At 43.4% G+C, this 27,337-nt stretch overlaps 1 protein-coding gene across 1 annotated transcript in view; it reads right to left on the minus strand.

Annotated features, from left to right (window-relative positions):
• The window catches only part of DGAT2 (diacylglycerol O-acyltransferase 2), a 47,134-nt gene extending 21,017 nt beyond the window's left edge, over positions 1–26,117 (minus strand). The window contains exons 1-2 of the mRNA XM_060684457.2: positions 25,843–26,117; positions 6,136–6,255 (exon numbers count right to left, since the gene is read on the minus strand). Coding sequence (XP_060540440.1) covers positions 6,136–6,255; positions 25,843–25,903 — 181 coding nt within the window. The 5' untranslated portion in view covers positions 25,904–26,117. The remainder of the gene's footprint in view (positions 1–6,135; positions 6,256–25,842) is intronic.
• Between the last annotated feature and the right edge of the window lie 1,220 nt (positions 26,118–27,337).

The raw sequence follows: 27,337 nt of genomic DNA on the forward strand, positions 1-27,337 counted from the left end.
TAATTCTATTCTATTCTATTCTATTCTATTCTATTCTATTCTATTCTATTCTATTCTATTCTATTCATTCATTCTATTCATTCGGTATTCTATTCTATTCATTCATTCTATTCATTCTACTCTATTCCATTCTGTATTCTATGCTATGCTATGCTATGCTATGCTATTCTTTCATTCTATTCATTCTACTCTATTCCATTCTGTATTCTTTCTATTCTATTCTATTCTATTCTATTCTATTCTATTCTATTCTATTCTATTCTATTCTTTCATTCTATTCATTCTACTCTATTCCATTCTGTGTTCTTTCTATTCTATTCTATTCTATTCTATTCTATTCTATTCTATTCTTTCATTCTATTCATTCTACTCTATTCCATTTTGTGTTCTTTCTATTCTATTCTATTCTATTCTATTCTATTCTATTCTATTCTTTCATTCTATTCATTCTACTCTATTCCATTCTGTGTTCTATTCTATTCTATTCTATTCTATTCTATTCTATTCTATGCTATTCTATGCTATTCTATTCTATGCTATGCTATGCTATGCTATGCTATGCTATGCTATGCTATGCTATGCTATGCTATGCTATGCTATGCTATTCTATTCTATATGCTATTCTAATGCTGTGCTGTTCTATTCTATTCCATTCCATTCCGTATTCTATTCCATTCTATTCCATTCCATTCCATTCCATTCTATTCTTATGGATATTAAAACATATGAAGAACAGTTGCAGGATTTGGGTTTGGCTAGTCTAGAGAAAAGAAGGGGAAGGGAGGACATGATAGCAGTATTGCAATATTTGAGGGGCTGCCACGAAGAAGAGGGGGTCAACCTATTCTCCGAAGCCCCTGAAGGCAAAACAAGAAACAACGGATGGAAACTCATCAAGGAGAGAAGCAACCTGGAACTAAAGAGAAACTTCCTAACAGTGAGGACAATTAACCAGTGGAACAGCTTGCCACCAGAAGTTGTGAATGCTCCAACACTGGAGGTTTTTTTAAGAAGAGACTGGACACTCACTTGTCTGAAATGGTATAAGTTCTCCTACTTGAGCAGGGGGCTGGACTGGAAGACCTCCAAGGTCCCTTCCAGCTCCATTCTGATTGATTGGTTGATTGAAACGGTGTTCCCATGACCCTGGGACAATGCAACCGTCGTAAATACGGTACCTAGTAGTTGCCAAGGGCTTGGATCTTGATCATGTGACCATGACGATGTTGTAAGTGGGAGGACTAATGGAAAGTCACTTTTTCAGGGATGTTATAACTTTAAATGGTCATTACACAAACAGTCGTAAGTCAAGGACTGCCTGTATCCCAGGTTAATTTTGGGCAGATTTGGGCAATGGACTCTCGGCGCACCGTTGAAGCTTCAAATATGTCCCCTTCTCCAAACTACCTTCCCAAATCAAATAAAAGGTTCCAAACTTTTTGCACAGCAAGAACAGTTAAATATTTTTGGAAATGTCCCAACCAGAAAACATTCCCAGTTCCCCATAAACACGGCCCAAACCTGTCTCAAATCTGCAAATCATTATACTCGCATCTTGGCACAGAATTTTTCTTTAACCCGTTTTGTATTTAAAATGAGAATCTTCTCAGGGAAGAGGTCCAATTTAGAAATAATGGAGAAATGTCCTGACTGGGGGGGGGGACAATTAACCAGCTTAACTTGCCTCCAGAAGTTACGGATGTGCCATCCATCACTGGAGGTTTTTAAGAAGAGATTGGACAACCATCTGTCTGCCTGAACTGGTATAGGGCAGGGTCTCCTGCTTGGGCGGCAGGGGGTTGGACTAGAAGACCTCTAAGGTCCCTCCCAATTCTGTTATTCGGTCATTCTGTCCTTTTCACCCGGTTTGGTCAACCTGGGTTGAGAAAATGCCATCTCCAGCTGGCAAGAAACATAGAATGGACGGTTTGGAAGGAAGGACAGAGGTCATCTAGTCCAACCAACCCCACCCCAGGAATCTATTTCCATCACTAAATCAATTTGATGCTGGCTCAGTTGAGATAAAGCCACCACTCCGTGGTTAAAAGCTGCAGGGACAGGAAGCCTCGGGCCCTCCAAAACAGGGGTCTCCAACCTTGGCAACTTTAAGACTTGTTGTTGTGGCCCGCCAGCGGCCTGCGCGGATCGTGGCTGATCCCGACGACGAGGAGGCTGGTGTGGGGTCGCGCCAGCAGCCTGCGCAGCCAGCGTTCGCGTCGGACAGCGAGGAGGCTGAAGAGGATGTGGTGCCAGAGGCAGAGAGACTCAGCCAGGGCCTTCAGAACCTCCAGAGGCTCCTTCAAGTGGAGAGAGCGAAGTGGAGGAGCCTCTCCTCAATGCTCGAGCACGCAGGGCTGCCAAAAGGCAGGAGTGACTACTCAGGAGGAGGAGGTCTCCTCGAGAGTAAGGTTTGAGGATAATTGGCCATTCCCTTAGCCTATTTAAGTCGCACGCCGTTAGTAATTTCTTGCTGGAAACAACGTGTAATTATTACAGAGCATTTTTGAAGAGTGAGTGTCTTATCGTATCTTGTTTTCTGGGCTGGTTGCCAACCTTTGCCGGATTTTGTTTATTCTTGGTACGTTATAACTTTGATAAGGACCGTTGGTGTGGGTCACAATCCTTGGGAATCCGGAGCTGGGGCGGACTTCAACTCCCAGAGTTCTGGGAGTCAGAATTCTGGGAGTTGAAGTCCACAAGTGTTAAAGTTGCCAAGGTTGGAGACCCCTGCTCCAGGAGATGCTGAACTACAATTCCCAGCATGCTCCCCCGCATCCACCATTTTGGCTGAGGGGATTGAAGTTTTTTAAGACGAGATTGGACGGCCATTTGTTCAGAGCGGTATAGGGCAGTGGTGAAATCCAATTTTTTTTAACTACCGGGTCTGTGGGCGTGGCTTGGTGGGCGTGGCAGGGGAAGGATACTGCAAAATCTCCATTCCCACCCCACTCCAGGGAAAGGATGTTGCAAAATCCCCATTCCCTCCCCGCTCCTGAGGGAAGGTTATTGCAAAATCTCCATTCCCACCCCACTCTGGGGCCAGCCAGAGGTGGTATTTGCCGGTTCTCCGAACTACTCAAAATTTCCGCTACCGGTTCTCCAGAACCTGTCAGAACCTGCTGGATTTCACCCCTGGTATAGGGTCTCCTGCTTGGGTAGGGGGTTGGACTAGAAGACCTCCAAGATCCCTTCCCTTCCAACTCTGTTATTCTGATCCTTTGGATCATGCCATGCCATGTCCTAATAACATGCCAGGGTTGCCTTCCATGGTTTGATAAATGTTGCATTATTTATTTAACGATCTTTCTCTGCCAAGGGCTTTTGGTTGCCCAAGTAAAGTGTAGTGTATTTTGGGACATTTACCAAGGATAGGGCAGCTTAAACTTGCCAAAAGAAGGGGTGGAATTAACAAATACGCTCCCTTCCCCCAAATATTGGTACACTTCAACTCCCAGAATTCTCCAGGCAAAGATCATATTAGCTGGGAATTATAGCATAGAATAGCACAGAATAGAATAGAATAGAATAGAATAGGAATGGAATGGAATGGAATGGAATAGAATAGAATAGAATAGAATAGAATAGAATAGAATAGAATAGAATAGAATAGAATAGAATAGAATAGAATAGAATAGAATAGAATAGAATAGAATAGAATAGAGAAATGAAATGATAGAACAGAACAGAATAATAGTGAAATGAAATGAATAGAATAGTGAAATGAAATGAAATGAATAGAACAGAATGATTGTGAAATGAAATGAAATGAGATGAATAGAATAGAAATAGAATAACAGAGTTGGAAGGGACCTTGGAGGTCTTCTAGTCCAACCCCCTGCCCAGGCAGGAAACCCAACACCACTTCAGACAAAGGGTTATCCAATCTCTTCTTAAAAATTTCCACTGTTGGAGGATTTACAACTTCTGGAGGCAAATTGTTCCACTGATTAATTGTTCCAACTGTCTGGAAATTTCTCCTTAATTCTAAGTTGCTTCTCTCCTTGATTAGTTTCCATTCGTTGCTGCTTCTCCTGCCTTCAGGGGCTTTGGAGAATATTTTGACCCCCTCTTCTTTGGGGCAGCCCCTGAGATATTGGAACCTCTGCAAGGTGCCTTGTTAAAACATAATACAAGGGAAGGTGACTCACTATTAAGCAATCTTTTTGGATGTGACCAGGAATTGGGGAGGGGTGTGTGTCTTGGCACAGCAATCTAAACCCTCCCCTTATTCGCAGATCATGCGCCTACAGGTGCAATTCACAAAATCAACCAGGTGTAATAAACCACAACTGGAATATTTATCTACAGGTGGTCCTCGGCTTACGACCACAATTGAGCCCAACATTTCTGTTGTGAAGCGAGACATTGGTTAAGTGAGTTTTGCCCCATTTTGCGACCTTTCTTGCCACGGTTGTTAAGTGAATCACTGCAGTTGATAAGTGAGTAACACGGTTGTTAAGTGAATCGGGCTTCCCCGTGGACTTGGCTTGTCCGAAGGTCGTAAAAGGGCATCATGTGACCCCAGGACACTGCGACCGTCATAAATATGAGCCAAGCATCCAAATTTTGATCACGTGACAACAGGGATGCTGCAATGGTCGTAAGTGTGAAAAACTGTAAACGGTCATTAAATGAATAGCTGTTGAGGACTAATTCCAGTCTCAATTATAGTCCTCGATTTACAACCACAAGTGAGAGTGGAATTTCCATCGTTAAGTCACTGAGGTCATACATTAAATTATCAGGGGACCGGACCTGATGATACGCCCACTTTTTTTACGTCGGTCATAAAGCGAATCATCCGGTTGTTAACCTAATCCCGAATCCCCAAATGGATGTCTTTTTGCCGGAAACGGGTCCCAAATCCCTGTCACGTGACTTCCGGACACTGCAACTGGTTGTCGATGCCCCTTGTCAAGCACCCAAAATTACTGTCGCGGGACTGCAGGCAAGTCGTAAGGCACTTTTTCAAAGCCGTCGTCAATTTGAATCAAGATTAAACGGACGGTCCTAGGTTCAGGACTACCCGTGAAGTTCTCCTCGGTTCTTTCAAAAGGAAATAGTGCCAAAAATGGAGATTTTGTTATCCGTGGGGTGAAAAACACCAGAGAGGGCACGAAGCCAGATTTTCCACAAACAAGTTAAGAGGTGTGTAGAAAATCCATTCGTTCCAAGCAGGGGTGGAAACCTGCCCCCACCCCACCCACACAAAACGGCCTTGCGAAGTCACGGTCACACTCATATTTTGGATCCCAGGGTAGATAAAACTTGGAACCGGTGTCCAGGTCCTTTGGCTTGGAATATACAGATATACAGATTAACAGAGTTGGACCTTGTAACTCATCTAGTCCAATCCCTCGCCCAACCAGGAGATCCTGCCTACACCATTTCTGACCGATGGCAGTCCAGTCTCTTCTTGAAAGCCTCCAGTGATGAAACTCCCACAACTTCCGAAGGCAACTTCTGTTCCATGGGTTAAATGTTCTCACTGTCAGGAAATTCCTCCTTATTTCCAGGTTGAATCTCTCCTTGGTCAAATGCCATCCATTATTCCTTGTCTGGCCTTCAGGTGCTTTGGGGAATAGCATCGTCTCTTCTCTTCTCTTCTCTTCTCTTCTCTTCTCTTCTCTTCTCTTCTCTTCTCTTCTATTCTATTCTATTCTATTCTATTCTATTCTCTATTTTCTATCTATTGTCAGCGTCCCAGCATTGACATATATAAGGAGAGGAGAAGCTTGAACTTTTGCCTACTTAATTCTTTTGAAGATTCTGTCTCCTCAGAGATGGGAGGAGGGGGGACATTCCTGTGATCTGACGGAGAAGGGATGAGGAAAGTGGCTTGGAAGATAGCCAATGAGAAGCAGAGAACTGGGGATCGGAAAGGGAGGGATTGGGGGGCAAAGGTCAGTACTGACCGCGAAAGAGCCAGGGACAGATCGCTATGCTCAATAAAGAGAAAATTTCCTCAAAGATCGGCAGTTTGGAAATTCATTTATTTTGAGATAGCATCGAAACCTGACATCTATATTCCATTCCATTCTCTCTTGAAGGCACCTTCAGCGATCCACGCATCCCTATCTCCCAAGAGGACCTCCCCCAAAGTCTTGAGAGTTTGAGACAAAAAGATCTCCTTACCCATCATAAGGAATGAGACCACCCATTGCAGCACAGAAATGATCTGCAGTTGCTTCTCCACTTTTGACTTGGACAGCCAAGACAGATCCTGAAGGGCCGACAAGATGCTGGAACCGGTCCCTGAAAGGAGAAAAAGAGAAAAATTGGTCCATTTTGGAGTGATTTCCAAAGGCTTCCCCAACCGATCCCTTTCAGAGGCTTTGAATGTGACTCTCCACTGTCAGGGTTCCGACGGATGCCCTAATTAAATCATGACCCTCGAGCCAAGCTTCAAAAGAAATCCAGTTATTTATTAGGAGCTTCATGTCCGCACGTTCCCAAGTGAAGCCAACTCTGACCCCATGTAATTTACGCCCCAATCATGACCCTGTTTCCCCCCTTCCCCCCAGAGTGTGTCATCAATCACATTCGCCAATGGAGCAATTTCGTGAGTTGTAGCAATCACTCCCCTCCGGAGTATGAGTCAGTTGTCCAGCATCCCGATATAAATCACGTGACCATGGGGGGGTGGGGGGACGACGAAATGCTACAACAGTTGTAAGTATGACACATGGTTGTAAGTCACTTTTTGCAGTGCCGTTGTAACTTTGAATGGTCCCTAAATGAATTGTTCTTAAGTCAAGGACTACCTGTATGAGGGTTTCCTGCTTAACAGTAACAGAGTTGGAAGGGACCTTAAAGGTCCTCTAGCTCAACCCCCTGCTTATGCTGGCAGGTGGCTAAGGCGCTGAGCTTGTCGATCTAGGGATTCGAACTGCCGAACTGCCAACCTTTCTGATCGACAAGCTCAGCGTCTTAGCCACCTGCCAGCTTAAGCAGGGGGTTGAGCTAGAAGACCTCCAAGGTCCCTTCCAACTCTGTTATTCTGTAAATAGCAGTGTTAAAAGCAGAGTAGTGTTAAAATGGACACCTTTTCAGCCTTGCTCAGGTGTAAATGGGAAAAGGCTTCAGATGAGGTTAATTTAACAGCCCAGAAACAGGTAAACAACAGAGGAAGTAGATTACAGAAGATCCGACCAAGTGTTGACACTGTTTCCTTAGAAGAGGAAGGGAAGGTCAATCTGTCCTGCTCATAAACGGACCGTGAATAAATAAGAAAGGTTTGTTTGCAACTAGATTTTTCACCTCCGCAAATCTCCCAAAAGTTATCCATTGACCAATTCCTCAAGTTGCCGGAAATGTCAAACAAAACCATATCTTGAATTTTGGCTCAGCACGTAAGCATTTCCTAACGATCGGGACTCGAGTCAGGGAAGCAAGATGGATAAAAATCGATGTTGTTGTTGTTTTTTAAATTAATTAAAAAATCAGATTTTTAAAAAATGTAGATCACATTTTTTTTTTCATTTAAATCGGATTTTTTTAAAAATCAATTTTTCTTTGAATAAAATGCTTTCGGAGTAAAAAAAAAAAAAAAATCTACCTGAAGATCGTTTTCTATTTAAGATGCATTCATAATTTAGTTGACTCAGCATGAAATGGAGCTTAGTTAAGTAGCAATGAGGCGGTATATTCGGCAATATGGACACCCATTCAACGAATCCAAGCTCTGCGAGCTGAGATAACGTGCACTGCGTCGATGCATTCCCACAATTTCACAGTAAGCCATGAGATAAATCATCAAACAAAAAATTCAGGAATATTCCTTTATCCCCTTGTTTTGCAAATCTATGTACACTACAAACTGTACGATTGTTTGAAGAGAAATGCATCTGTACCAGGGGTAAATTTTTTTTACTACCGGTTCTGTGGGCGTGGCTTATTTTGTGGGTGTGGCTTGATGATCATGACGTCATATTGTCACCGCTACCGGCTCGGCCAAACCAGGCCGAACCGGGAGAGAACCCATAGCTGATCTGTACCACCAGGTTCTAAAGTGTGAGGAGGAAGGCCAAGCAGTAAAAATGAAAGTGAAACCTTCAGGGGTGGAATTCACTTACTTTCCCTACCGGTTCGCAAATGTGAGCGCACGCTTACACGCGCCCCGTCCATTCATGCGCCCAGCCTCCCGCGTATGCACCCGGCCTCAAAAACGTACCTAAATAGGATGGCATAGAGACAGGTCAGGTGGGTGGGGCCACCTGCATTTTCCGCTACCGGTTCTGGTGAACCGGTCTGAACCGGCAAAATAACCACCTTTGCAAACTTTCTAAGCAGCTTATAAATATAATATTAAAGTGCGCCTGTCATTTCAGATCCATCATGGCAGCGCCTGTTAGCGGGCATCTACTCACTTGCTGCCCGCCACGTCCCTCACCTTGTTGTGTGTCTGCCGCATCACTAGCCGTCCCCTTAAAGTGAATGGGACTGTCGGTGAGTCAACGGTGAGTCAGAAAAAGAGCTGCTGCGGGAACAGAGATGTCCGTTGCTCTTTAAAGATTGATTTCAATCAAGCCTTTTTACTAGTGATTTCAATCGTGATTTCAGTCATGATTTCAGTCGTGATTTCAGTCGTGATTTCAATCGATAGACAATCTGCCATAGATTATCATCGGTTGCAACTTTCACAATCAGCAAGCTCAACCGAGGACTGCTCAAATCCTGCCTTAAAACTGCCTTAAACTTTCTTAGAGCCAGTACGGCCTAGTCAAGTGCCTAAGTTACCAAGCTAGAAACCCAGAGATGGTGAGTTCAAGTCCTGCCTTAGATATAAAAGTCAGATGGGTGAGTTTGGGCTAGGGGTGGGTTCTAAATTTTTTTACTACCGATTCTGTGGGCGTGGCTTATTTTGTGGGTGTGGCTTGGAGGTCATGTGACAAGGTGGGCGTGGCTAGCTGGTCAGAATCATTTCTGGAAGGTCCTCGCACTTATGACCGGTCCTTGCACTTACGACCAGTCCTCACACTTACGACCCGATTCATTTGTTTGCTTTTAACACTGATCAGCTGTAGGATGGCCCTTTGAAGCCCTGCGGCAAGAGTTTAAACAGTTTTTTTCCCTCTAGTCATCAGCTGGGACTCAGGAGGCAGCAATAGATTGGGGGTGGGACCAAATAAAAGATAAGAATAACGTGGGGGGTGGGGGGTGGGAGGGCGTCACCACTACCGCCACCGCTCATATCGTCACCGCTACCGGCTCGGCCGAACCGGACCGAACCGGGAGGAACCCACTACTGGTCTGGGCCAATCACCAGGAGACAGTGAATTCTAGTCCCATCGTAGCCATGAGAGTCAGATGGATAACTGAGGGAATCACCAGGAGATGGTGAGTTCTAGTCCCACCTTAGGCATGCAAGCCAACTGGTTGATTCTGGGCCAATCACCAGGAGACAGTGAGTTCTAGTCCCATCGTAGCCATGAAAGTCAGATGGGTATCTTTGGGCCAATCACTAGGACAGGGGTTAGCAACCTGCAGCTCTGGAGCCACATGTGGCTCTTTCATCCCTCTGTGCAGCTCCCTGTCGCTCAAAATATGCGTCACAACTGTCAATGTGTGACACACACTGACGCGCAATTTATTAAGCTTTTCGACCCCCGGTAAGCCAACCATGGATAAATCCAAGAAAATAGAAGAAAATAGAATCTTTAATTCAACTATATATTCTAGTTTTGTGGCCACTCAAGAAATAGTCAGGCACGGGAAGGGTTTTGTGGCTCCCGGTGTTTTCTTTTCTGTGGGAAACGGGTCCAAATGGCTCTCTGAGTGTTTAAGGTTGCCGACCCCTGCACTAGGAGATGGTGAATTCTAGTTCAGCCTTGGAACATGAAAACCGGCTGGGTGACCTTGAAAACAGTCACTCTCTCTCAGCCCAACCCACCTCACAGGATTGTTGTTGCAGAGAAAATAGAAGTAGTATTAGATATTAGAGTTTTTTAACAAACAATAATAAAAATGGGATAAAAATCAGCTAAGTAAAGGATGTTGCCATTCACCCTGTGCCAATCTTCCTCACCCTAAAAAAGTCCCAACGGCTGGGAATTGTGGGAGTCGTTGTTCCTGCAAGGCGCTGGATTCAGATAGCTGGATGGTAGATCTTCCAGCAGCTTCTTGAAGCAATTTGGTTAGATAGGGAGATTCCTGGTTTTTTTTTTAAAAAAAAACAACTTCTCTTAAATCTCCTTGTAATTTCGGTGGAAAGACAGCCGTGCAATTCTCCTTCGGCAGCATTGGGTTTAATCATCCGAGAATTCTTTTGATCTGCATGAATCATCCGCCGAGGAAGGTTGGCTTGGAAACCGGCAATGTCAAAAAAAATAATCTTTGCAAAACCTGCTGTGTGGTTCTTGTTTTGTTTTGTTTTTTTCCTTCATGGGGCTGGGAGACGACAGCAAAGCAGGCTGCCGGGGAATGATGGTAGCTAATTGTGCTGCCCTGGCGATGATCGAAATCAGAGATCACAACACAACGAGGGTTTCTCTCTATACAGAACCACAGAGTCGTTGAGGGGGGCTGAGTAAGAAAAAAATGGTATCTCACTCTACATATTTTAGTTGCAGCTAGAATAGAGTTCGCCCAACAGTGGAAAGAAAAAGAGATACCGGCTAGTGCCCAAATTATAAATAAAAGTATTAGAGTGCGCTGAAGCGGACAGAATGGCGTATAGGTTGAAAAGAAAAAGAGGATTCTGAATTTTTTTCAAAGTTGGGACCGTTGGTATCGGTGGTTGAATAAAAGGATTGAGATGAAGTGAGGTGTCAGGTTTCGATGTCGTCTCAAATAAAATAAGTTGCATTTCCAAACAAATAGTCTTTGATGAAATCTTTCATTTATTTAGCACGACAATCTGTCCCCGATCATGTCGTAGCCAACACTGACTTCCTGACCCCAAACCTTCCCTTTCCGTTCCCCAATTCTCTGCGTCTCATTGGCCATCTTCCAAATCACTCTCCCCATATCTACTACTTCAGCTCCCAGGAATGTCCCCCCTCCCATCTCATCTCCTAGGGGATATTATCTTCAGGGAAAATAAGTAGGTGAGAAGTCAAGGGTCCTCTTGCCAGCTGCCCCCTCTTCTTCTTATGTCAGCACTAGAGTAAATGCAGGTTGAAGTGCTGACAGCAGGAATATTATCTGCCGGGATAGACGTGTCTGTATGTTTAGTGTTATGAATGGGGGAGGGAAGGAGGGAGGGGAATGTATGGTTTTTGTTTTTATGTATAATCAATGTTTTTGTCTTATGTTCACTTTAACTTGGAAAACTTAATAAAATTTATTTTTTTAAAAAAAAGAACAACAGAGTTGGAAGGGACCTTGGAGGTCTTCTAGTCCAACCCACCACTGCTCAAGCAGGAAACCCTATAACCAGTGATGGCGAAGCTTTTTTTCTTCGGGTGCCAGAAGCATGTGGGCGCACACAACAGCGTGCATGCCAACACCCATAATGAAATGCCCCACACAGGCCCCACCTCCTGCGCATGTACACGCTCCCCTCGCCCCCATGCATACGCGTACGCTCTTCCTGCCCCCACGCATGCACATGCGACCCCTGTTTTGGTGCTAGCTGGCCTCCCTGAAGCCTCCTGGGACCAAAAACAGGGCACAGGGGGGCACCGCACCCCCACCCCACCTCGTGCATGCGTGCATGACCCCCAACACCCCCCCACACCAGGGGTGAAATGCTCCCGGTTCGGACCGGATCGCCCGATCCGGTAGCGATGGAGGCGGGTGGTTCGGACAACCAGTAGCAAAAATCCCTGCCCCCCCAACCCCCCCCCCCATGCCCAACTGAGCCACACAATCATCAGAGGCTTTTTTTTTTTACTTTTAAAAGCATTCTTTCTACAACCTCTTCGGCCGAAAAAATGCTTTTAAAAGTAAAAAAAAAAAGCCTCTGATGATTGCGCGGCTCAGCTGGGATCATCCAAGGCTTTTAAAAGAAAAAAAAACCTTTTTTCTTTTAAATGCCTCTGACGATCCAAGCTGAGTTTTTGTTTGTTTGTTTTGTTTTTTATTAAATTTATATACTGCCCTACTCCCGAAGGACTCACGGCGGTGAACAGGCACAAAATAAAATACATAGATACAAAAGTTAGAAACATAATTAAAACCAGATTAAATAATTTAGCCCGAGACAATTAAAAATCCCAATCATTTAAAACAGATTAAAATTTCGATTTAAAAGAATTTTATTTTAGTTGCCTGATCGTCAGAGGCGTTTAAAAGAAAAAAAAAGTCTCTCCCGATCAGGCAACTCAGCTTGGATCGTCAGAGCCTTTTGAAAGCTCTTCGCCGAAGAGGTTGTAGAAAAAATGGTTTTAAAAGTAAAAATAAAAAAAAATTGGCCACGCCCACCCAGTCACATTACCCCCCCACCAAGCCACGCCCATAGAACCGGTAGTAACAAATTTTAGATTTCACCACTGCCCCACACACACATGCATGTCCAACCCCCCACCCCACGAATGCACAGGCGCCTCCCGACAGAGTCCCGAAAATCAGCTGGCCGGCGGGAGGCACACAGGCGTGCGTGGTGGCGCTGACCTAGGCGTCGGCTCGCGTGCCCTCAGAGATGGCTCCGTGTGCCACCTGTGGCACGCATGCCATAGGTTCACCATCATCACGGCCCTATACCATTTCAGAGAAATGGCTGTCCAGTCTCTCTTTGAAAACCCACAGCTTCAGATGGCAAGTTCTTCCACTGATTAATCGTCGTTGCTGTCAGGAAATTTCTCCTTAGTTCTAGGTTGGTCTTTTACGTGTTACTTCTTCATCTGCCTTCAGGTGCTTTGGAGAATAGGTTGACCCCTTCTTCTTTGTGGCAACCCCTCAAATATACGAACACTGCTATCATGTCTCCCCTTAGTCCTTTATTCGACTAGACATGCCCAATTCCTGCAACCGTTCATCATAAATTTTAGTCGCCAATCCCCTAATCTTCTTTGTTGCTCTTCTCTGCACTCTTTCTAGAGCCTCCATCACAATTGCAAATGACATTTTATTTTATTTTATTTTATTTTATTTTATTTTATTTTATTTTATTTTATTTTATTTTATTTTATTTTATTATTTTATTTTATTTTATTTTATTTTATTTTATTTTATTTTATTATTTTATTTTATTTATTTATTTTATTTCTATACCGCCCTTCTCCCACAGGACTCAGGGCGGTGCACAGCCAAAATAAAACATTGTATACAAAATTTAAAAAACAATTTAAAAACAATTAAATAATTTTGGCCCAAATCATTTAAAACAACCCAAATTAAAACCGAATCAATTAAAACTGAGAGGACGGGATCAAGCCAGCCCAGCTAGATGGAATAAGTGTGTTTTTAGGGCCCGATGAAAAGTCCGGAGGTCTGATATCGTGCGTAACTCAGGGGGTAGGTCATTCCAGAGGGCAGGTGCTGCCACAGAGAAGGCTCTCCCGCTGGGGGTCGCCAGCCAGCACTGTCTGGCCGACGGCACCCTGAGGAGGCCCTCTCTGTGCGAGCGAACCGGTCAGTGGGAGGCTCTTGGCGGCATTTTCTGACTAGGAAGCAAAACCTCAGCCTCCAAGTTTATTTTTATCTTAAACGTGTCCAGAGGTGGGCTCCTAAGGGTTCGGGAGAACCTCTAGCTAAGATTCTGTGCAGTTCGGAGAACCCCGCACCTTCCGCCGTGCTCTCAAGACCTTTTTATTCCATCAGGCTGGCCTGGCCTAATTTTTCCCTTTTTTCCCTTTTTAAAACGCAAATTTTAATTTGTTCTTAATTTATTGGGTGTTTTAAATCTGTCTTCGGCCAAATTGTTTAATTCGGTTTTATTCAGTTTTAAATTTTGTATTTATGTGTTTTTATCCTGTGGCTGTTCACCACCCTGAGTCCTTCGGAGCAGGGCGGTATATAAATCAAATAAACAAACAAACAAACAAACTCCAAATCTCAACCAACAAATGCTCTGTCTTACACATCGGCAAAAAGAATCAGAACACAAAATACAAGCTGGGTAGATACGACCTTGTAGACGACCCTCACTCTGTCAAGGACCTTGGAGTACTCATCTCTAATATCTAAGAGCCAGAGCTCACTGTAACAACATTGCCAAAAAGGCATTAAGACTTGTAAACCTAATCTTGCGTAGCTTCTTCTCCGGTAATATTGTACTACTAAGTAGAGCATACAAAACTTTTGCTAGACCAGTTCTTGAATACAGCTCATCTGTCTGGAACCCACACTGCATATCGGACATTAATATAATCGAGTGAGTCCAGAGATATTTCACGAGAAGAGTCCTCCACTCCTCTGCTCGCAACAAAATACCTTATGCCACCAGACTTGGACATAGATATGACATCACTTGTTCCAAACATCTTCCATCACTTTACAGTAATATTAGTACTCATATAAACATATACAGTAGTTCTTAAGCTTTGTTCATTATTTAAACATAATATGATATGATATTAATACTTTTTCCCTTATTTCTGTATATTTATTTATCTCTTAAACATACATTTATCTATAATAACATCTATATTTTTGTTCTAACATTATACATTTGTCTTGGCTACCCTCTTCTTATCTATCCAAATCATAAAATTGTTCCCAGATATTGTAGTACTTAGTTTCGCTTTTATCCTCGAGTTCCAAAGTACGTCTGTCCATTTCTGCGCGCTTAAAGATTTTCAGTAATATTTCCTCTTCAGTTGGAATATCTTTCACTTTCTATTTTTGAGCAAAGGCTATTCGTGCCGCTGTGAGTATATGCAGTAATAAATAATTTGTATCTTTCTTATATTTTCTTTCTATAAAGCCAGATTCACCCAACTACCATGTTACTAATTTGACAACTGCAGTGATTCGCTTAACAACCGTGGCAAGGAAGGTCGTAAAATGGGGCAAAAACTCACCGCAACTGTCTCGCTTAGCAATGGGCTCAATTGTGGTCATAATTTGAGGATTTCCCGTAATTCCACATCGGTGGGGTTTTTTTACCATTGCAATTCCTACCTACGAGCCTTGGTAGTACAGTGGTCTAAATCACCCTGTTATTAACACCAGCTGCCTGCAATTACTGCAGGTTCGAATCTCGCCAGGCTCAAGGTTGACTCAGCCTTCCATCCTTTCTAAGGTAGGTAAATTGAGGACCCAGTTTGTGGGGGCAATAAGCTGACTTTGTATAAATATACACAAGGATGAAGGATATTGCTTAGCGCATTGTAAGCCGCCCTGAGTCTCCGGAGAAGGGCGGCATATAAATCAAATTTTAAAAAAATGTAATCAATTTATCTCCATTTCCTTATTGTTAGCCCGAAGGCGTCTTTTGCTTTCCTCTCGACCCCCTCTGCCTTATTTAACGCTGGCCCATAAAAACTCCAATGCCTGCAAATCTCTCTTTATTTCATTTTATTTTATTTTTCACCTGGTTCTTGGGCAAACATCCAAGGAGCTGGTGAAATCTAATCTCCATCGGGGTAGCTCAGTATTTATTTATCATGAAAAACACTCCGGTGGCACAAAGCCATGAGCTTGGAGACTCTCTACGCAACCTTGGGTGAAGGGAAGCCAAATTAAGCAATCCCGAATAAAGTACAATTTCTTCCGATAAGTTATCGGTTGGGTGTTCCCCTCTGTCCTGTGATTGAAGTCTGCAGTGTTTGTTTATTAGAACTCTTCGGAGCTACCAAGATGGATCCCACTCGCACGGAACGCTCGGAATGAAATGAATCTTTTTCGCCGGATTCATACAACATCCTGAACCATAAACTCAGAAAAACTCTGTAAACGACATTTGCCCAGCACACTAAACCACAAAGAAATTATTTAAAAATAACCTGAGATTAGCAGATTTTTTATTTATTTATTTTCTGTCTTAGTTCTGCAAATAACTCCAGGCAGCAAACCTATCCAATGCACCTATTTTCCCTATAACAACAATCCTGTAAGGTGGGTTGGGCTGAGAGAGAAGGGACTGGCCCAAAGTCACCCAGCTGGCTCTCATTTTTAAATTGGGACTAGAACTCACAAGTCTCCTGGCGATTGGTCCAAAGTTACCCAGCTGCTTTCATGCCTAAGGTGGGACTAGAACTCACCACCTCCCAGAGATTGGCCCAAAGGTTCCCAACCAGCTTTCATGCCTAAGGTGGAATTAGAATTTACCATCTCCTGATGATTGGACCAAAGTCTCCCAGATGGATTTCATGCCTAAAGCGGAACTAGAACTCACCGTCTCCCGGAGATTGGCCCAAAGTCTCCCAGTCGGCTTTCATGCCTAAAGTGGAACTAGAACTCACCATCTCCCAGTTATTGGCCCAGAGCCTCCCAGTCAGCTTTCATGCCTAAAGAGGAACTAGAACTCACCATCTCCCAGTTATTGGCACAGAGTCACCCAGTCAGCTTTCATGCCTAAAGACGAACTAGAATTCACCATCTCCCGGTGATTGGCCCAAAGTCTCCCAGTCGGCTTTCATGCCTAAGGCGGAACTAGAACTCACCATCTCCTAGTTATTGGCCCAGAGTCACCCAGTCAGCTTTCATGGCTAAGGCAGGACTTGAACTCACTGTCTTTTGTTTTCTAGCCTGGTATCTTAAATCACTACACCAAATTGTGTACTGCATTTTGACATATAGTCCAGAAGTGAATTGGGTGTGTCTAGTTTAATGAAAACTATGGTCTTCCGAGTGCGCTTCAAGGTTTTGGTTATCACCTTTAGAGCGCTCCATGGCTTAGGATCTGGTTATTTACGGGACCGCCTGCTACCACCAATAGCCTCCCACCGACCAGTACGCTCCCATAGAGAGGGGCTCCTCCGGGTGCCGTCAATGTCGACTGGCGGCCCGCAGGGGGAGAGCCTTCTCCGTGGGGGCACCTACTATCTGGAACGAGCTCCCCCGGAGATACGGAGGATCCCGGATCTGTGTACCTTCCGTCACGCACTCAAGACTTTCCTATTCCATCAAGCTGGCCTGACCTAAGTCTTTCCCCTTTTTAAATGGAAATTTTAAATTTGGTTTTAAATTATCGGGGTTTTAAATTTGTTCAGCCAAATTATTTAATTTGTTTTATTTTATTTTAAATTTTGTATTTATATGTTTTATTCTATGGCTGTTCACCGCCCTGAGTCCTTCGGGAGTAGGGCGGTATATAAATTCAATAAAATAAATAAATAAATAAAATAAAAGAAGGACTAGGGGGAGACATGATAGCAGTCTTCCAACATCTCGGGGGGCTGCCCCAAAGAAGAGGGAGTCAAGCTATTCTCCAAAGCACCTGAAGGCAGGACAAGAAGCAACAGATGGAAACTAATCAAGGAGAGAAGCAACCTAGAACTAAAGAGGAATTTCCTGACAGTGAGAACAATTCATCAGTGGAACCACTTGCCACCAGAAGTTGTGAATGCTTTAACACTGGAGGTTTTCAAGAAGAGATTTGACAACATTTGCCTGAAATGGTATAGTGTTTCCCCTGAGTAGGGGAAGATCTCCAAGGTCCCTTCCAAATCTTATTTTGTTATCATGATCATTCATCCTGACCATCATATTACCAGATCTTGGAAACAGTCTACCTTTAAATCTTAATCTTCAAAATATTTCAGCCCACGTGGGAAAAATATTACGAGTCATGTCTCCTGGAGCTCCAGGGAATAAAAATCGTATTTTTAGCAAGCGCTACTGTATTACAGCAAGCCTGCTCTGCAAGTTTGTTTGTTTGTTTTCAAATCTAGGTGAATGAACCATTATCAACATGCCTCTGTGTTGATGTGCATTTCAGATAAATTAATCAGGAACCTTAGTTTAGGGACGGCAGCTAAGAAAACTTCCCTATGGAAGACAGCCTGTCGCTTAAACTGGTTTTAATGCTTTGAGGAATTGCTGAAAAGCACATGGCCGTCATCCAAAGCAAATTAAAATAAAATGTAATAAAATGAAATGTAAAAATAGGAAGGAAAGAAAGAGAGAGAGAGAGGGAGGAAAAAGAAAGAAAGAAAGAGAGAAGGGAGGGCGGGAGAAGAGGAAGGAAGGAAGGAAGGAAGGAAGGAAGGAAGGAAGGAAGGAAGAGAGAGAGAGGGAGGGAGAGAAGGGAGGGAGGGAGGGAAAAGAAAGAAAGAAAGAAAGAAAGAAAGAAAGAAAGAAAGAAAGAAAGAAAGAAAGAAAGAAAGAAAGAAAGAGAATGGAGGGAGGGAGGGAAAGGAGAAAGAAAGAGAGAGAGAGTGAGAGAGAGAGAAAGAGAAAGGGAGGAAGGAAGGAAGGAAGGAAGGAAGGAAGGAAGGAAGGAAGGAAGGAAGGAAGGAAAACTCAAAGGGAAGACTGACAGCAGTCTATCGACTACTAGGTCTTTTTCTGCTATCAATTTCCTATATTTCTAACAACCCTGTTCGTTATTTTTCTCCCCCAGCACAACAGCCTTAGGAGGTAGGATGGATTGAAACGAGAGAGAAGAGATCCAAAGTCGGAGGGGAGTTACTCCCAGTGGCAGCTCAACATCTTAACCCAAGCGTTTTTCCAAGCTTGGCCATTTTAAGACACGTGGAACTTCAGGTCCCAGAATTCCCCAGCCAAGGAGGGCTGGTTGGGGAATTCTGGGAATTGAACTCCACGTGTTTTAAAGTTGGCCGAGTTGAGAAATACTGATCTAGGCTATAAGGCTAGAATCTTGAAAATTTGACTTTGCTTCTTTCTCACTTATTCCAAAGCAAGTCAAAGCAAGTCAAACTTGAATTTCTTTCTCACGTTTTCCTGTTTCCCGGGGCTAAGCTCAAGTTTTACTAATGATTGCCAAATAGCTTCTGTCTCCTACCTAGTTAGAGAGAGATGCTTTTTTTCCCAGATCTTGCAGAGCGATCAAGCCTCCAAAATACGGGTAGTCCTCGACTTACGACCCCAACGGAGAGCCCCAAATTGTAGTCCGTCGTTCAGTGAGGTTTTGCCCCGTTTTACAACCTTTCTTGCCGCCGTCGTTAAGGGATCGCCGCCGTTGTTAAACGAGTAACACGGTTGTGTTAAACGAATCTAGGCTTCCCCGTTGACTTTATTTTATTTTTATTTTATTTTATTCAATTTCTACACCGCCCTTCTCCCGAAGGACTCAGGGCGGTGAACAGCCACGAGATAAAACACATAAATACAAAAAAATTTAAAATGAATTAAAAACGAATTAAATAATTTGGCTGAATTTAAAATACCCCATAATTTTAAAACAAATTAAAATTTACATTTAAAAATTTACATTTAAAAAGGGGAGAAGATTTAGGCCAGGCCAGCTTGATGGAATAGGAAAGTCTTAAGTGCGCGACGGAAGGTGCACAGGTCGCAGAAGAGGATCGATCGCGTGACCCCCCCCCGGGACACTGCAACTGGCATATTTCTACGACGGGTTGCAGTGTCCCAGGGTCATGTCATCCCCTTTTTGTGACCTTCTGACATAGATGCATGCCAGTTACCAAGCCTCTGAATTTCAATCATGTGACCATGGGAGATGCTGCGATGGTCGTAAGTGTGAAAAACGGTCATAAGTCACTGTTTTCACCGCGGTTGTAACTTCGAATGATCGCTAAACAAATGATTATCAGTCAAGGACTACCTGCAATGTTTCCCCCCTCCGAAAGAACTCCTCTGAGGACGGCCCTTCAAAGCAGGGTGGATAAAAATCAATGATTTTTTTAAAAAAAAAATCAAAAAAATCGGATTTTTTTGATTTAAATCGGATTTTTGTTTTATTTAAATCAGATTTTTTTATTCAAATCAGATTTTTTTGATTTTTATCGAATTTATTTTAATAAAAAACTTTTGGGGTAAAAAATCTTATCGTAAGATAGTTTTCTATTTAAGATACATAAATAATTTAGTTTATTCAGCATGAAATGGAGCTTAGTTATGTAGCAGGAGGCTGTATATTCTGCAACACTGGGACTATCGGTGAGTCAACGGTGGGTCAAAGGAGGAGCAGAGATGACAGTTGCTCTTTAAAAATTATGATTTAAATCGAGTCGATTTAAATCAAGTCTTTTTACTAGTGATTTAAATCATGATTTAAATCGACTCGATTTAAATCAAATCCACCCTGCTTCAAAGTAAACCAGACCAGGATACCAAAACGGTTGCTGGAATTGGGTGTGTCTAGTTTAATGAAAAGAAGGACTAGGGGAGACATGATAGCAGTCTTCCAAAATCTCAGGGGCTGCCCCAAAGAAGAGGGAGTCAAGTAGACGTGGTATTCAGCCGGTTCGCACCGGTTCTCATGTACTGTTGGCGGAAATTTGGCCAAGGTCGCCGAACCGGTAGCGATGGCCAGCTGGCCACGCCCCTGAACTGGTCCCCCCCCCCGGTCGCCGCTCGCTCGCCCCACCTGCCATGTTCAGCGCCGCCATGTTCTTCGCGCACGTGCATCCCATTGCCTTGGAAGTCCAATGGGATGCGCATACACGAAGAAGATGGTGGCGATGACAGCTTTTTCCGCGACCTCCGGTACTTTAAGGCGGCCTGCGGTCAGCCACCACACCCTCAAAACAGCTCTCAAAGAGGAGGCGGCTGAGAGGCTTCTTTGCCAGCCACTTTCCAGCAGCAGCAGCAGCTGGCTGGGGGCCGCCGAAAACTCCGGTCAGCTTGCCTTCTGGACTCTGTACCAGCCGCCGCGGAAGGTAAGCAGCCCGAACAAAGAGGAGGTGGGGGAGAGGAAGCAGGGCTGCTAAAGGAGGGAAACAGGGGGCACTGGTGAAGGCAAGGCGGGGATAGATAGGTGGAAATTCCAAAAATGTTCCTACCTTTTCCTGTGGACGTGGCTAGGTGGGGGAGGGGTCATGTGACTGGGCGTGAGTGATGTCAAGTTGGCAACACCCACCCAGTCACGTGCCCCCCACACCTAGCCATGCCCACCGAACCGGTAGCGAAAATTTTTGAAACCCACAACTGGAGTCAAGCTATTCTCCAAAGCCCCTGAGGGCAGGACAAGAAGCAATGGATGGAAACTAATCAAGGAGAGAAGCAACTTAAAACTAAGGAGAAATTTCCTGATAGGGAGAACAACTAGTCAGTGGAACAACCTGCCACCAGAAGTTGTGAATGCTCCAACACTGGAAGTTTTTAAGAAGAGGTTGGATAACCATTTGTCTGAAGTGGTGTAGGGTTTCCTGCCTAAGCAGGGGGTTGGACTAGAAGACCTCCAAGGTCCCTTCCAACTCGGTTATTCTTTTTCTATTCTAAAACCTAGGATACTAAGCCTACCGTTGTCTGGCTCCAGTTCTTCCTTCTGCTTCCCAAGGTTATTCTCACAGCCCATTAAACCTGATCTCACCTGCCTGTTTTACCTAACCATTCATCAATTGCCAAGCTTCAGGCCAACCGCAGCAGTAACAGATGCAAACATGGATTGGAGAACTGCGGAAAAAGAAAACAGCCGGAAAAACTAGACAAGACGACGGACAGGGCTTACTTAAAACAAAGACACCGATGCAATTAGGCGTGACAGATAGACCTAAAAAACAAACAAACAAAAAAAATCCCTAGAGTTCATGGAGCTAGGCTGTAACATCTGGAGAAATCTGTCTGCCTGCAACTTTAACAAGTTAAAGTTAGCTTTTCTATAGAATACGGAACAAGAGGAATCCGGTAGGAAGTTTGCAAGACTATCAGATGTTAAATATTTATTTATTAAATTGGTTTACTGTCCATCTAGATCTACATATCTAGATATCTAGATATCTATATCCAGATATCAAGATATCTATATCCATCTAGATATCTATATCCATCTAGATATCTATCTATCATTATCATCATCATCCTATATTTAGATACTCTTGAGCAGCTTGCAACATTAAAATAAAATCTACATACGTATCTATAAATATAGGATGATGATGATAATGATAGATAGATATCTAGATGTGAGAAAGAGAGAGAGAGAGAGAGAGAGAGAGAGAGAGAGAGAGCTGGATAGATAGAAAGATAGATAGATAAAATGGGGCACAATTCATTTCACAAATGTTTCAGTTAGCAACAAACGTTTCGGGCTCAATTATGGTCATTTTTATTTATTTATTTTTTATTTTATTTTTAAGTTGATTTATATGCCGCCCTTCTCCGGAGACTCAGGGTGGCTTACAATGCGTTAAGCAATAGCCTTCATCCTTTTGTATATTTATACAAAGTCAGCTTATTGCCCCCACAAACTGGGTCCTCAATTTACCTACCTTAGAAAGGATGGAAGGCTGAGTCAACCTCGAGCCTGGTGAGATTCGAACTTACAGTAATTTCAGACAGCTGGTGTTAATCACAATGCTATCAGTCTGCTGAGCCACCAGGCCCGTCATAAGTCAAGGACTACCTATATTTGGCAGCTGGACGCTCAAAAGGTCCTGCCACATCGGACCCTTCTCGTGTGCTGAGGCCCACAGAATTCCAGCTTGTCTATTTTGGCAGGTGGCTCATCACTCTGACCTTGCTGGCGCTGCCCGCACTCACTCCCCAAATAGCCGAGGGATTACAGGTTAATTTTAACAGACTTTGGAGAATCTAAAGTTCACCTTTCTCGCAAAAACAACCGACAGATCGCGAAGATCAGGCTGCTCAGAGCAGAAGACTGGCCCTCCTGCTCTCCCAGGAGTGGAAATAACATAAAAGTAACAAGAGTTGGAAGGGACTTTGGAGGTCATCTAATCCAACCCCCTGCCCTCGCGGGAAACCCATACTAGGGATTCGAACCGCCAAACTGCCGACCTTTCCGATCGACAAGCTCAGTGTCTTAGCCACTGAGGATCCCCTTTCGTGAGGGTTCCTAGCAGAAACAGATTCAGAGGTAGACTGCCTTAGCACATGGAAGCTCCACTACACCAGACTTGCCATCCTGCAAGAGAGTACAGTGTCCAGAATTGGCACCTAGCGGTACCTGACCTGTTTTTCAAGCTTTGTTACGATCAAAAGAAGCGAAGTTCCAAAAAAAAAAAAAATGTTTCGTGATGACTCGATAAGATGATAGTTACTCCTCCCTGTAAGCTGAGTTCGCAGAACAGCCTTAAATTAAGGCCAGATAAAATCCCATTTCTAAATTCCAAAACGTTCGAAGCCCTGAAAAATTAACCAGCATCCAAAATTCACCATGGTTAGTATTTAGTGCGGGCATACTGGAGTCCTGAGTGAACATGAGCTTCGCTCGTAAATCAATGATTATCAATCTTGGCTACTTGAAGATGGGTGGACTTCAACTCCCAGAATTCCCCAGCCAGCCAGCATGGAGAGGAGGGTTTCCCCCAAATCATAGAAATAATAATTATTATGGGGGTGGCACAGAAGTTGGACGTTTATCAGGATTTGGCATTTTTAGGCACTTCTAAAATCCTTTGCAAGGATCTGGGAGAGGCAGATGGAACATAGAGTAATAGGACTGGGACTTATTATTGCATTATATTCATGTATATGAATATATATTACATTACATTAAATGTATATTATTTTGTATTAATATATATATATTATTGTAATATACATCGTATTATATCTCATCTCTTTATTTTATACCTTCATGTTATATATTCTGTACTGCAGATCATATATCATATATTTACCATATCATACCGTATAATATATTATATTTTATATTACCTTGTATAGGTTTATCTTATATCTTCATCTTATATCTATTATCTTATATATCATATATATATATATATATATATATATATATATATATATATATATATATATATATATACGTATTTTTAGAATAGTCTGTAATATACTGTATCTTATTTATTTATTTGATTTGATTTGTATGCCGCCCTATCTCCATAGGACTCAGGGCAGCTCACAACAATTAAAATCAAACCAGATAAAACATCAAAATACATATTAAACACATATTAAACATTAAAATAATCCAAACCCCATCAGTCCAGGCTGGGCAATTTGAACAGCCATGTTTTTAATTCGCGGTGGAAGGTGCTTATATCTTATATCACATATCATATTATATCATATATTATACCTTATATTATTATATTCTTACATCATCTTATATCTATATGATATATACTGTGTATCTTGTATATCGTATTATATTGTATCATATCTTATACCTTATATCTCATACCTTCATCTTACTGTGTATCTTATATTGTATATCATATATTACATCATATAATACCTTACATCTTATATATCTTATAGCTTCATCTTAGTATATATCTGATACTCAGTGTCTTATATTGCGTGTCTTATACGGTGTATCATATTCTATATTACATTTATAAGATGCAATATAGAATATGATACGCCGTATAAGACACGCAGGATAAGACAGAGTATCAAATATATACGAAGACGAAGCTATAAGATAAAGATGTGTAATAAAATATATAATATAAATTATCTCTATTTACCGTGCATCTTTAAATCTTATATATGCTACGCTGTAGCATTTGTCTTGCATCTTTCTATCTTATATATGCTACGCTGCATATCTCCTATCTCTTATACCATATCATATCACATATATTACATCCTAGGAGATCCTATATAAGATGTTGTTATTATGATCATCATCATCATCATCATCATTAATTATTATACCTTCATCTTACTGTGTATCTTATATTGCATATCATATATTACATCATATAATACCTTACATCTTATATATCTTTATCTTATAGCTTCATCTTCCTATATATCTCATACTCAGCGTCTTATACTGTGTGTCTTATACGGTGTATCATATTCTATATTACATTTATAAGATGCAATATAGAATATGATACGCCGTATAAGACACGCAGGATAAGACACAAATATATCTTATATATGCTACGCTGCATATCTTCTATCTCTTATACCATACCATATCACATATATTACATCCTAGGAGATCCTATATAAGATGTCATTATTATGATCATCATCATCATTATTATTATACCTTATATCTTATACCTTCATCTTACTGTGTATCTTATATTGTATATCATATATTACATCATATAATACCTTACATCTTATATATCTTTATCTTATAGCTTCATCTTCCTATATATCTCATACTCAGCGTCTTATACTGTGTGTTTTATACGGTGTATCATATTCTATATTACATTTATAAGATGCAATATAGAATATGATACGCCATATAAGACACTGAGTATCAAATACATCTTATATATGCTACACTGCATATCTTCTATCTCTTCTATCATATCATATCACATATATTACATCCTAGGAGATCCTATATAAGATGTCATTATTATGATCATCATCATCATTATTATTATACCTTATATCTTATACCTTCATCTTACTGTGTATCTTATATTGCATATCATATATTACATCCTATAATACCTTACAACTTATATATCTTTATCTTATAGCTTCATCTTCCTATATATCTCATACTCAGCGTCTTATACTGTGTGTTTTATACGGTGTATCATATTCTATATTACATTTATAAGACGCAATATAGAATATGATACGCCGTATAAGACAAGCACGATAAGACACTGAGTATCACTGATATTTGATATCAAATATATCAAATATATGCTACGCTGCATATCTTCTGTCTCTTATATCATATCATATCATATCACATATATTACATCCTAGGAGATCCTATATAAGATGTCGTTATTATGATCATGATCATCATCATCATCATTATTATTATTATTATTATTATTATTATTATTATTTATTTATTTATTTATTTATTTCCAGCCACTCCCACCCAGGGGGTCTCTAAACGCTTCCAGCCCTGGCTCAGGATCCCACGCAAAGGAAGGGAAGCCGCGCAAAGAGAAAAGCCAGATGCGCGGCATCCTCATCTCACCCACCCCTCCAAGACCCCCTTCCTACCTCGCAGGACCCCCGCGTAGGCAGCGATGAGCGTCTTCATGGCTCCGTCAGCAGCGCCCATCCATGCCGGGGTGGGTGGGACGGACGAGGGTCCGGCGGCTCAGCCAGCCCAGCGCCCGCCGCGACGGCCTTTATAGCACCTGCCCGGGGCGGAGCCGGCACGGCGGAGGCGGAGGAGGAGGAGGACGGAGGGGCGGGCCGAGCCGTGGCCGTTGCGGGCATTGTGATGCTGCGCGACCCCCCGGACCCCGGCCCCGACTCTCCCCCCACCCTTCTCGCCCAGGCGGGGAGGAGAAGGGCGCTCTCGGATGAGGAGGGCCCAGGGAGGGTCGCCCAGAAGAGGGGGAGACTCAGGACCAGGGAAAGCCAGAATAAGGGGGTACACAGGACGGGGGTGGGGACTCACAGGGGAGGGTCGCCCAGAAGAGGGGGACCCAACGGCCCAGGGACACCCAGGAAGAGGGGGGACACACACTGGAGGGACACCCAGAAGAGGGGGACACCCAGGACCAGGGACACACAGAAGAGGGGGACACACAGGAAAAGGGGGACACACAGAAGAGGGGGACACACAGGAAGAGGGGGACACCCAGAAGAGGGGGACCCAACGGCCCAGGGACACACAGGAAGAGGGGGACACACACTGGAGGGACATCCAGAAAAGGGGGACACACAGGACCAGGGACACACAGAAGAGGGGGACACACAGGAAAAGGGGGACACACAGGAAGAGGGGGACACCCAGAAGAGGGGGACCCAACGGCCCAGGGACACACAGGAAGAGGGGGACACACACTGGAGGGACATCCAGAAAAGGGGGACACACAGGACCAGGGACACACAGAAGAGGGGGACACACAGGAAAAGGGGGACACACAGAAGAGGGGGACACACAGGAAGAGGGGGACACACAGAAGAGGGGGACCCAACGGCCCAGGGACACCCAGGAAGAGGGGGGACACACACTGGAGGGACACCCAGAAGAGGGGGACACCCAGGACCAGGGACACACAGAAGAGGGGGACACACAGGAAAAGGGGGACACACAGAAGAGGGGGACACACAGGAAGAGGGGGACACCCAGAAGAGGGGGACCCAACGGCCCAGGGACACACAGGAAGAGGGGGACACACACTGGAGGGACATCCAGAAAAGGGGGACACACAGGACCAGGGACACACAGAAGAGGGGGACACACAGGAAAAGGGGGACACACAGGAAGAGGGGGACACCCAGAAGAGGGGGACCCAACGGCCCAGGGACACACAGAAGAGGGCAACACACAGGAAAAGGGGGACACACAGAAGAGGGGGACACACAGGACCAGGGACACACAGGAAGAGGGGGACACAGAGAAGAGGGGGACACACAGGACCAGGGGGACACAGAAGAGGGGGACACACAGGACCAGGGACACCAAGAAGAGGGGGACACACAGGACCAGGGACACCCAGAAGAGGGGGACACACAGGACCAGGGACACCCAGAAGAGGGG

This window comes from Pantherophis guttatus, chromosome 5, assembly GCF_059756535.1.
Source record: "Pantherophis guttatus breed Tessera chromosome 5, ASM5975653v1, whole genome shotgun sequence".
NCBI lineage: Eukaryota > Metazoa > Chordata > Lepidosauria > Squamata > Colubridae > Pantherophis > Pantherophis guttatus.